The sequence below is a fragment of the Atheta coriaria genome, unplaced genomic scaffold (assembly GCF_025399875.1).
Source record: "Atheta coriaria isolate IRGN ID8LTWV9N9 unplaced genomic scaffold, Caltech_Dcor_3.1 hic_scaffold_1_pilon, whole genome shotgun sequence".
NCBI classification, from domain to species: Eukaryota; Metazoa; Arthropoda; class Insecta; order Coleoptera; family Staphylinidae; genus Dalotia; species Dalotia coriaria.
Genome location: NW_027045443.1, coordinates 466,289 through 479,575, shown reverse-complemented (window position 1 = coordinate 479,575; position 13,287 = coordinate 466,289). Strand labels below are relative to the sequence as shown.

Sequence of the window (13,287 nt, the reverse complement as noted above, 5' to 3'; positions counted from 1 at the left end):
TGTAACAATTTTGTGTGAATTTAAGGATTTTTGTAGGGTTAACCAAGTCCAATGGGATCTAAAATGCTTGAGAACTTTAATCAATAACGCATGATGCAAAACTCGCACTTCAAATGATTTTAAATGCACTCAGGATCATTACAACCGTTGGTTCTTCACGATTTAACGCAGAATTGTCATAAAAATAGACTGATGGCAACATGCCACGTCACACAATTATTTGCAATGCTTAAAACTAAATTACAAATATGCCAAAAGAACAAATGAAATAGGTTGACATGCCTATTTCGATTGTGCTTCACACAAATCCGTAATTCGGCGCCTAGAAAGAGCAAAATGGCTACCTACTTTTTAACAACCTGAATAACATCCTCGTCGGCCATTATGTGGCTGGCACCGACACGCTGCGGCGAGTATTTCGTGCTGGTGCCCCACACGAGTGCGTATTTGAACTGCGCTGCAAGTGTGCGATGAATGCCATGACAAACGTGTTCAACCGAGACGCCTTTACGCAAAATCAGACCGTCACTGAAGTCTGGTGGTTGACCAGGCTTCTTCGTGTACACTCTGATCAGCGATAAGTATTCCCAGAGAGTTTCCAGAAGAAAATCTAGGTTAAGTTTCATATTGCAACTGAAATTTTTATAAAAACACAAAGAATAAGTCAATTATTTAACACAGAAATATTTAAGCTTTGATAGGTTACCTCACAACCACTGAAAAAGGTTGTTTCGCGATACGATCCACTTCTTCAATCGAAATTTGATCAATTTTATTGTAGACATACAAACATGGGAGGTAGACGCGGTTGGCACAGATAACATCGATTAACTCATCGGCTGTGCAGTCCTCACGAAAGAGTACTTCAGCGTTGAAGATTTTGTACTCGTGTAAAATCATCTGCACGAGTTTCTCGTCGCATTTCGTCAGTGGACATGTTGAATTAAAGGATAATCCACCACCTTTCTTAATCTGCAAAGAATCCAGATGTTTACAAACATTTTAACACGAAAATCACACAAAACCTTGAAATAAATGTTGGGTTTCTTTTATTCAACCGAATTCCAACACTTTCCAATTCCCTCTCCAGTAAATCCCTATGCACATCTTTTTTGGTGGCATCCAACATCATCACAACCAAATCCGCAGTCCTGGCAACTGCAATCACCTGTCTACCTCTACCTTTACCTTGGGCAGCACCTTCAATAATACCAGGCAGATCCAGCAGCTGAATATTTGCTCCATTGTACTCAATCACTCCTGGGATGCAAGTCAAAGTGGTGAATTCATATGAAGCTGCTTCAGATTCAGTCTTTGTCAATGTAGATAACAAAGTAGACTAAAAACAATCAAACAAATCAGTTTTATTCTAATATAAATAAAGATGAGAGTAAATCTTACCTTGCCTACTGATGGAAATCCAATTAGAGCAACCCTGGCATCACCACTCTTTAACACATCAAAACCTTCACCTTTCTCGGACTTTTTCGATGGTTCCAAGAGCTGTGAGCGATACTTTGCAAGTTTTGCTTTCAACAGGCCCAAATGGTATTCAGTTGCTGTAAAATTCACACATTTAGCGGTGAGTTTTACACTGCATGGAGGTTAAGACAATGTGTTTACCTTTATTTTTCTGCGTTCGAGAGATTTCCTTTTCGATCTCAGAGATTTTCTCGAGAATGCCCATGATTGTCCTGCTTTTGATTCACTGCGGCCGGTTTCACCAAGAATTTAGAATGTTAATGTCCAGCACATGCAACGTTCCTGTTTGCCGTAACTTACACTGACAATAGTAAACGTCAGCCAGCTAACACCAAAAAGTTTTATTTTAATGTTTTTGATAGAAAAGTAACAAGAAATGGTTTTATTAATAACTAGATTTAATTTTATAGTATTTATGCGTCTAATAATGCATATTTCTCTGTTATTTAAAGAATAATTACTTAAAATTTCCAACAAATTGAAAATTGATTCATAGGTTAGTTTTCTGAAAAAAGTGTAGATGTCGCTACAGTGCACTTACAAGCAATTTATTTTCCTGAGATGTGTGCGCAAATTTGTTTGTTTGTTTCAGTGTGTAAAACATAGCGTTAAATGCAAATACACGTGTCGGTGTGACCTCATGTACACCATTTAAATACTTAAATAGATGACGAATAGATGCCGCTAGGATGTAGATGTTCATTTGCATTAATTCAACGCGTGAAACATGTTTAAACTTGTTTGTTGTTATCTGTTCGTTCGAAATCACGCGATGTGAACAATATTTGTTTGTAAACACTGCACAAAACATAGTTTTACGAATACAATGTAATAACTTGACGGTGCATGAGTAAAAACAATGAAATTTTATATTTTCAGCGCTGGAAACGAATAAAACTAGCAAGAAAATATTTAATTTTCATTTTTTATGCTTGCGCTCAGTCTTTAATCGTAACTTTTTACGATATGGAGGTACAGCCAAGAGGGTGGCATTTCCGCCCAGTCAGCATCAGCCAGGATTGTTATTTTACTTTATTATCCTTTAGTGATCCCATGCGGTCTCGTAGTTGCGTTTTGCGCAGCAAATAGTTTATTAGAAGTGGGCCACAACCAGCAACTTCCATTAGTTAAACGAATGAGAAAACCGAGCCCGACTTTCTTCTGCCAGTCGTTGTCAATCGCTTCCATTTAAACATACTTGTAATTTAAGAGATTAAAAAGCAATTTGTGCTGCGCGCGCCCGACACGCACAATTAATTGAATCGTAAATTGTGCGCAATTAATGCAAGCGCTCATTTTCGCGTCGCGTTGTGTTTAACTCATTTCGCGCGATGAGTGTTTATTTTTTGTTTGTCTAGCCATAACAGTCCGTTAATTAATTTAATTGAATAAGCCGCGCGCGCGCGCGCGTATTTTGTCGTTTTGCGTGCGCGCCAAGTTAAAGTCACGTCTGCAGCTGAAAGCAAACAGTATTTTCGGTTTGGAAACGTTGAAAGTAAGAGCTTTTCATTCCTCGGCCGTGTGCTGATGGACAGAATGTTACAATCCAATTTGCGCGCAACGCGGAGGTACGCGCCGCCTCCACCACCGCCACTATATTAATATAAAGTGGGCATTCGTTTGCGAGTGCTTGTAGTTTTGAGCAGTCCTTTTGATGCTCAGTCATTTGCCAACGCAAATATTTGCTTATTTCGGAGTGTCGTCGGAATTACGCTTTGTGCAGCGCCCGCCCGCCCGCCAGCACTCGTTTTCGATTGTTTCAAACGCAAACGTGCTTATGATGGCACAGTAATGCTCAAAGTTTCGCCAGCGCGCGCGCGTAATTTATTTGTTCTTATTCCGGGCGCGCACAAAGCATTCTGTGTGCATGCTGGAGAGGAATATATAGTTACTGTGTGACATACTGTTATGCATGCATTAAAAACTAAAACGCCCGCGCCTGATTTAATTAGTCGCGCGTTTTCTGACAGTGGTGGCGCGAGGCAGGAAAGTTTTCTTTCCACTGGCGGACTAATGAGTGCGGCGCAAACATTGCATTACCGCATGTAAACGAAAACGACGTTTGCGACTCACACCGGTGTGGAGTATTTCGTTATTTGTTTCGGTTATTATTTATGTGTGGTAGACGTGTCGGGATGAAATGTGGCGGCGCAAAGTGTGACGGACAGCCAGTATGAAAACACACAACAAATCAACACTGCAGTCCGTCTTGTTTTTCCGAAAGTTTTTCATTGAATTATGGCTACGTGCTCCAGTTGTCTGATGACTGCTCCTTGATGTACTGCCTAATACGACGTTACGAGATTGCTAAAGAACGATAATTCAATTTGCGCCTTTTCCCGCTTCTCTGGATTCTTTTATTATTTTCGTTGTCTTCACGTGCGGCTGTTTTCTTCCGGTTTACAAGGTGAAATAATAAAATTTCAACAAAAAAAAACACGAATTTTTCTATCGGTTAAGAGTTAATCATTAATAGACGCTGAAAAAATCTATAAATAATAGTGAAAAAATTCCAAGCACGCAAAAATTATATTAGAATTAGGCGCCATTAGTAGTCCCAACATTTGCATATATTTCACATATCTTTCAAACGATATCTCGGGAGGATCTTGTAAAAATATAACGGCGACGTGTAGAAATAAGTAAAACGATCTTCACTCCATCGTAAAGTAAATGTATAGGAGGCGCACGTAACCAAAACGAAGGAAAAATGCTTACGTTTATAATAGCCCAACAGCACAAATTGCTTTCTTGACACTTAAAAACGTAACGCGATAAACGGGCGCCTTCAACGCGCCCCGAAAAGCGAAAGCGAGAAAATGAGTAAGAGTGCGCCGCCACCACCCACTATTACTATATTCGCGCGCCGAGTATATACATTTTACCATTCTCGCGAAAATGACGTCCTTCGAAATTATGGCCGCGCTCGTAAATTCTAGTTTTTCTTTTCTATTTTATTGGCCGGCGGGCGCGCACGGTCACGCCGTGTAAAATTAATTCGCCTCGCACCTCTCCCGGCGGCGGCGGCGGCGGCGGCGGTGAAGCCGTGTTCATCGCACATATATCACTTTTATTTTCATTTGCTATATTTTATATTGCGTTCATAAATATTTACTGGACCTGTGAGAGTGTCGTGCGTGCGCCATGTGGTTGATTTTGATTGAATTTTGCATTCATCGCCGTTTTATTCGTTTTGCGCAACCATTATAGACAATTCACGGTTGGAATTTAGTTAGACAATGGTGCACGCTTGGCTTTCAACTCGCGAAGAATGCGTCAATATTTACGGTCTCACACTTGAATTTCAATCATTTTCTGCGCGCTCTACGCTTGTTTGTTCTTCGTGTTATTGCCAATATGCGCGAGTAAATTTCAAGCGCGAAAAGCATTGTTAATTTAACTATTATATGTATAAGACGATTACAATTTAATTTGTGTATGTTGCACGATGTCGTACGCATTACGTTCGCAAACATCACAGCCGTCGAATTTCGCAATTCCAGCCGGGAACGTCTCAGTTAATGCACAGGAAACGCACGGCAAATACACAACGTGATGTTCCACTCGTACCTGTACCCACCTATGAAACACGGCATCTTGCTTTGTTTATGTTGTCATTTTACTCGAGCAATTTCCGCTTTTAACTAGGCACAACACACGATTCGATGCAGTATTATTCGATTACGCGCGGTTGAAGAAGATCGTGTGATGAAAAGAACGAACTTTGGCGTTGACACAAAGAATGGATTTTAATTTGAGTCCGCTTACTTAGTTCCCTTTCAAATCTCAAGCGCACAAGGGGCGAACTTAATAGTCCAATGTAACCTTTCCTTCCGGCGGCGGCGGCGGATTTTTTTTCGGCGGCGCCCTGTCGTCGACATCTTCGTCGGGGCGCTGACGTCGCTTCCGCGCGCTCCTTCACGCTTAATTTAAGATCAAAGCAGCTTCGACTTCTTCGGGGCCCACGGTTTCATTATTCTTATATTTGAAAATTGAGTCACAGCTCAAAACTTTAAAAGCGCACCGAAAAGTTGCCGGCATTGTTGTAGCACAATTGCGCCGTAATAGAAATTTCAATTTTTAATTGGCCAGAAAGTATATGCGCGCCTTGTTAAGTTAATATAAAACTTATATTATACCATAACACAAAAAATTTTGTTAAACGAATTAAAATTTTTTTTTTTATTCAAAAATTGAATATGCGCACAATTCGATGCCTAAATCAATAAGAAGTGTTTATAATTGTGGGTTGTCATTGTTTACTATTCGTGTTCTCGCAATTCCAGGACCTGTTTTTGTTAATTAATCTCAATTGTGATCTCGAGCTAGGAGCAATGTCCTTGTAAACTTGAATCCATGACAGGCATTTACGCGAATTTAGCTGATACATCAATTAAACTGTATTAATTAACACATATGGAGTAATAATATTCAATTAGTGATTAATTAATGTACATTTGCAATAAACGTGAATTTTCACATTTTTTTCAACTTTTATTTGCGCATAGAAAATACAATTTTGTACTCACATTTATTAATTTTATTGAATCAAAATGTAAATTGTGACTTTCGCGCACAAAAATACGATTTTCGTTGGGTGCACAAAAAACACATTGATTTTTCATTAATCATTTACACATCGCCGACGTGTAAATGGCTAATTATTAAAAAAATCTAATTAATTATCTTTGCGTTTGCATGATTAATCGAAATTCAACGCGGCGAAAATCCGCGGATATTATTTGTTTGATTTATGAAAGTTTAAAACGTATCGATAAACCTATTAGAAACGCTTTTCTTTATTTTGTAATAATTTATATTATCGGGCATCGTGCACACCGTGCGCACAACTATGCGCTAAGTTTTTCAATTTACTACGCCTGCGACTAGTGCGAAAAACAGATAAAATGAAAACTTCTGCTTCTTGTTCTTCATCTGAAATCCTTCTCTAAGATTGGAAACTTTTCAAATTGCCTGGATTTGTTCACTTCGTCGACCATATAAAAAGAAACTAAAACACTTTTGCTTTTCTCGACTCCTTTTTTACGCCGCGTTGTTTTATTCTTCGTGTTTATTTACTTTAATACTGCTATTAGGTAAAATATTTGACTGATTAAATTACATCATATTTATTATCTCATATAAATTGTAATATTTTTGTTTTCTATGCCGTGGAAGAGGATAATACAGTGTTTAAAACGAATCAAAATGTTTAACAGGCTAAATTATGCCGCACTATAAGCAATTGCGCATGCGCAAGCTCCACCCATGACAAAACCCGTGACAAAAGTACTTTATTCGCTTTATTGGCCGTCCGTGTATAAATTACCGCTTTTTATGCCTCAAAACTGTGAAAAAACTGACTTTTTGAATATTGAAGTTGAAAAAAAAGTTCCTGATTAAATTACATCATAGAGATTGCAATATTTTTGTTTTATTATGTCCGGGATGAGGATAATACAGTGTTGAAAATGAACCGAAACGTTTAGCGTGCTAATTTATGCCTCGCTGATAAAACTAATGATATCAAATTAGTCTCGCTGTATTGATTCGTTTCGGCACCGAAGATAATGCCATATATCGCCGCCCCCCAGTTATCGCCATCAAATATGTAATATGTATTAAATTACATTTATACATCAATTTCGAGTGCAGTTAACATAAACGCCGCTCGAATTTATTTGTATCGATTTTATTGCAATAACGGGCAGCCGTCCGCGCGCGTTCAAACAAACATTCGACGCTTTGTTGTTATACAAAGTGTGTAAATTTTACACTCTGATTAACACACTCTATTCACACATTAAGTAATTCTATTTTCAAACGTCGCCAGCAATATCCACATCGAAACATTTTCTTAATATTCACGTAATAAGAGTTTTGGACAGTTTTTGACTTGTTGAGGATTTTAAAGAATCACCTAGCTGATAATCCATGCATAATCACATCGACCTTCGATTTGGGGCCACACTCAGTGTCGCCTCGCAATGTTTATGCAGGTTACACATCGCGGCGGTGCTTACATGCATCATACGCGAGCGGGCGGCGGCGTGGGTGGTGTACGTTTTTGAATTATTGCAGGTTAAATTCGTACGAGTTATCCCTAGCTGCACATGATGCCGCAGTTATCATAAATCTCGCATCCACACACGCGGCCGGGGGCGGCCAGCGCTCAGCGAGTGCACAACAAAAACAAATTGTTATAACAGTCATGGTTCATGGTTAAACGGAACGCGACACGGCGATTTATAAACAAGCAGTGCTGGATTTGCATCCAGCTATGAATTCCTGAGATGCACTGGAATTTCTGCGCCGGCGGAAATCTTCAATTTGTAATTCAAATACAACGCACCAAATGAATTTATTCAATTTTGTAGATGCCCTGTAGATGCGTTATTTTATCAGATTTCCGCGAGGCAAACAGTCATTGAAGTCATGATTTTATTTTCGATGTAAAAACATTAAAAAATTAATCAAACGATAAATAAAAATAAATTTACATTTGAAAGTTGAAATCCGCGCACAAAAAAGAAAAAAACCAAACTTGATACGAAATAGAAAAAGTTAGATGAAAAGTTTATTATCAGCTTGTTCGATTTGATTATCGCCATTCAGCTTATCGAAAGTTTCCCCGAAGAGAAAGACGTGACTTTGACTCCGAGTAGCAGGTACGACTTTACTTTTATCCGCGCGCGCCTAGTTTCCCGTTTTCGGCGCTCGCCCGTAATACTTCACAGATCCTAATTCAGGGAAAAAGCGAAAAAAATACACGAACGAATCGATTGGATATCAAGTTTTCCACGGATGCCTCTCCATCTTCGTCGCATGCCCGGAACCCTTTCGCTGCTATTGTACAATATGTATTTGTGCGTCGAAACTCCGGGATGCTAATTGAAGATTTCTTCTTGTTCGTGATATTTATTAATGTTTATCCGTTTGTGCGCGCGCGCCCGACCGGCAAAATGACAACTTTTACTTTGGGCACGCTCTCTCAGCGCGCTGAGCGAGATTTTTGCATAAAATACGTTTTTGATGAAGATGGATTGCTTCGGCTCCTCGCGCACGCCGCCAGCTTCCCGGCGGCGGCGCTGTATCACGGGGGCGGGGGGCCGGCGTTGTGTTTCGCAGCGATGTCGGTTGTTCTATACACTCTCTTTGCATGTATGTAAATGAAAACGAACGGCGGACTGTGTGTGCAGCGATATAAAATAGCGCGGCGCGTATCGAGAGCGCCAGGGGGTGGCCGCGCGCGCTGCGGATGCTGCGATGGAGCCAGCTGGCAGGCATTTGGGGTTGTTGCTTTGTGATTTCCTGCGCTTTTTTACCCGCTGCCTTATGTCATTTGCCTTGTACTTTCCGCTCCGTATGCGATTTTGATATGAATTTAAACAATCTGCCACGAAATTTCGTTTGTCTGCGTGGCGTGCGCACGAAATGAATCATTAGAATTCTGGCCGTTGCGCGCGTTATCTCTACAGGGTGTTATAACCACTAAAAAACAATATTTTCTAAGTTTATATCATGGAAAATGATAAAATTCATAGCTAATTAACTGAAAAAAAATTTTTTCGCAAAAATTTTCTGAAAAATTCGAAAAATGCGATAAACAATGTGTAGCGTGTTTTCAAAGGGAGAACAAAGGGTCCAAACACGATTTACGAACTGATAATAAAAGACCACAGCGAAGGGGCGTGCGGTGTGGATCGTGGCGCGATGCATCGGACGTCAAAGTCAAAGGCAACTCCTTTGAGATATATCAAAATGCACGGGGCGGAATTAAGAGCAAGTTATGGATCGACTTTCGCGCGTGATTTGTGTCCGTGCACATCCGCGCCGTGGGGTTTCCCTCCGACGAGGATGGACTTTATCGGTGGACATTTTTCATTCTTGCATAAAGCGTGTCAGATTTTACCCACACAACCCGCGCGCGTGTTATTATTCCGACCTTTGACTGGGTCCTCCAAAACAAAAAAAAATTGAAAAAGAAAAAAATCAAAAACCAAAAACCGTGAATCTGTAATTTATCTGGGTCAATTTCACCTTTGGATGGCGGTTGTAAAAGCAGGCAATGATTGTGTATGCGGACTTTTAATCCAGCGGATTGTAGATTGTAAAAGTGCGTGTTTCAAAGCAAAACGTCGAATTCCCTTCTCATTTGCATAAACGGTGTGCTCGAACGCTTTTCACCTAACAATGACTTAATTACACGCTTTCGGTGTACCGCTGGAAACACTCGAAAAAGAAGTATTGATTCAGCGCATAAGCAAATAAAGCGAAACGATAATTTTGACGCGAAGAAAAAATCCGGCGAGCGTTTCCTCTCGAAATGACGCAAATAAATTTTCAATTTCTGCGTTTAGGTGGTTTAGGTCTAACGCACTCGGGGTTTCCTTTGCTTGAATTTCCAATAAATGATAATGTATGTACATACGGTCGCCTTCACTCCGCCAGATAGTCCTATCTACGACCATCCGACTACAACCGCACACTGCCAGACTGACGGCGCTCACACACGCATTCCAATACTTCTATACTTCTACTAAATGTTCAAAGTAGCAGCCGGCTCGTGAAAATATCGCCGGCGACGAATTGCGCGCGTTTTGTGAGACATGCAAAACTTGGGCATTCTTGCGCGCGCCAGCGGCCGGCGGTGATGAATCGCGATGAGCGCGCACGCATCGCGCATTGAGCTGTAATCTTTAGCGCAACACTGTATATAGCGCGCGGCAACTTCGATAGACGTTCGCATAGTCGTAGATAACTACACGTTGGGCATCTTAAAGGAATTTATATTGGGTACTTATGGTGTTCCTCTCCGCGCGGTCCATTTCCGAGCTGGCGCGCGGGAATCTTCAATAGCCGCCGATATCTTTCGCTATTTCCTTTCGCAAATAAAATTCAATCGAATGGGAATAAGTGGCGCTGCAATAGCCCTGCGTATATTCCTATGAATTATTCGTTAAAACCCAGGGTGTCACTTAAAGTACGAAATTTGGTCATTTCACGATAAGGTAGAAATTATCTATAAGATGAGATAAGAAAATAATTATATTCGGGGAGTAAAAGTTCTGAAATTGTGTTTAATAATGCTAATATGTGTGTGTTTTTTCGACCGCCAATATATTGATATTGAATATTCTTCAAACTAAAAGAGATAGAAATTAGCGAATTATAGATTATGGAATATTGGAAAATTCTCTATCAGATGGAAATTTAAAATAATATATTTTAATGAGGTAAAAGGTCGAAAAATGCGACTAAATGTGCTATAAAGTGACATTTTGCAATTTTTGGCCATTTTATTCAATCGCGAATATCTCGAAAACTAAGTGAGATAATTAAGATCTGATCGCAGCGTCTTAATCTACGGACTATTCTCTATCAGATAGGCTAGTTAAAACGGAAATCTGAGAGATGAAATTTTCATTCTTAAGAAAAAAATTGCCAAGGGGGGGTGCTTGATACTTTTTTTCGATGATTTTTAAAAATTCATATCTCTTAAACTAAATGCGATATCAACCAACGAATTGCTGATTATGAAAGATTGGAAAATTCTCTATCAGATAAAAATATAAAACAATTATATTTCCTAGAGTAAAAGGCCGAAAAACGCGACTGAAAGTGCTAAAAAGTGACATTTTTCAATTTTTGCCAATTTTCTTTAATCGCGAATATCTCGTAAACTAAAAGAGATAATTAAGATCTGATCGCAGCGTTTTAATCTACGGACTATTCTCTATCAGATAGGATAGTTAAAACGGAAATCTGAGAGATGAAATTTTCATTATTAAGAAAAAAATTGCCAAGGGGGGGTGCTTGATACTTTTTTTCGACGATTTTTAAAAATTCATATCTCTTAAACTAAATGCGATATCAACCAACGAATTGCTGATTATGAAAGATTGGAAAATTCTCTATCAGATAAAGATATAAAATAACTATATTTCCAATAGCAAAAGCTCGAAAAACGCGACTAAAAGTGCTAAAAAGTGACATTTTTCAATTTTTGCCAATTTTCTTTAATCGCGAATATCTCGTAAACTAAAAGAGATAATTAAGATCTGATCGCAGCGTCTTAATCTACGAACTTATCTCTATCAGATAGAATAGTTAAAACGGAAATCTGAGAGATGAAATTTTCATTCTTAAGAAAAAAATTGCCAAGGGGGGGTGCTTGATAATTTTTATCGACGATTTTCAATAATTAATATCTCTTATACTAAAAGCGATAGCAACCAACGAATTGCTGATTATGAAAGATTGGAAAATTCTCTATCAGATAAAAATACAAAATAACTATATTTCCAATAGTAAAAGGTCGAAAACGCGACTAAAAATCCCAAAAATCGCACTTTTAAAATTTTTTACGATTTTTTTCAATTACGAATATCTCGTAAACTAAAAGAGACAGACACGGGATGATTGAAAATGATTAATACTCAACATGTAGTATTTTAGTTGTGACAAGTCCCCATTACTAATGTTCCAATAAAATAAAACCAGCAATTATATTTCTTGTATTTGTTTTAGTTCGATTTCCACACGTTCAAATACGAATTCTGTCCGTTGCAATTTGTGTCAACAAGTTTTTAGTTCGGCGGCAAGTTTGCAATTTACTGTTTCGCGCCGGAGAAAACTCGCGCGCGCGCCAGCGGAAGTTGCCAGCGGCAAGGTGCAACGTGTACGTACCCTCCACACATGTCATGCTCTCAAATGAAAAATTGATTTCCTTCGCGCACTTATTACATTCCGAATGTTTGCGAGGACAAATGCGCGGCGCGTAATTTGATTGCGCCGGAATAGAATACATTTTCGTGTTTATGCAGGCGTTATTACTTACTTGTCCTCAGGTGGTGACAGAGTGCACACACGCGCGTATTTACTTCATTTGCGTCGCCACCACCGCGCGCGCGCGCTTCTATTTACACCCACGCACGAGCAAACAGAATTAGCAAAGTGTGTTTATCATTTAATACACTCTCACTCACATTTTATTACATTATCATGCGCTGGCTGCGCCTGTAGCACGATCCATTAACAAATTAACCGAAAAAATATCCACGTATATCTTGGTAATTCCATTTTGAAATTTCTCGAAAGTCTCGCCGAAGTGTGCTCGTGACGAATTCTTGGAAAGTTATTAGTTATTAATTGAAATATTAAATATAGGTGCTTCGAGCCAGGAGTACGAAAAGTTTTGACTAAATTCCCGGCCGGAACCCGGAGTTATTGAGTTGAAATAATTAAATGTGACGTTTTAATAGAAAAGTAATTTACGTAATATATCTTTCTTCTTTTCGTTGTTGGTCGGTACTTACTACCCGTTGGTTAATCGACGCCATAAATATCGTTCACGTGGTAGTAATTTAAAAGAAAATTTACTAAGTTTGGGCACGTGTACAGTGAAAGGCTTGCTTTAACCAACGATTTATGAACGACCAAAAGGCGAAGCAGTTTCTCGCTTCCAGGTATCGGCGCACTATACAGGACGCCAGCGAATTCAGTCAAAAATTGCGCAAAATATGCGCGCGGACAACTGTAAAATTCCCCCAAACTTAAATTATTACATAAAAACCGCGCAATTCCAGTGTATTCGGGTGTATAATGAAGTTTAAACACAAGTTATCGCCGAAATAATATTTGAACCCTCAGTAGTGACCAGCTACGGTGCGCAGGAAGCTAAAAACTATAAAATATAAGAGATTATGTGCCGTATTTGTTACTTTTTAAACTTGTTTCAGTTGCCTATAATATAGAAATAGGTACATTTTTATTACGAACCAAAAGGACGAAAAACTCGCCTTC

The 13,287-nt window shown here is 39.2% G+C and overlaps 1 protein-coding gene across 1 annotated transcript; it reads right to left on the bottom strand.

Moving 5' to 3' along the window:
• Positions 1 to 59: 59 nt before the first annotated feature.
• Positions 60 to 1,811, bottom strand: LOC135792021 (developmentally-regulated GTP-binding protein 2-like). Its single transcript, XM_065302651.1, is given in 6 exon segments — positions 60 to 633; positions 707 to 972; positions 1,026 to 1,048; positions 1,051 to 1,339; positions 1,402 to 1,559; positions 1,624 to 1,811. Coding segments are annotated over 6 exon segments (1,089 nt in total). The 5' UTR covers positions 1,688 to 1,811; the 3' UTR covers positions 60 to 344.
• Positions 1,812 to 13,287: the final 11,476 nt, after the last annotated feature.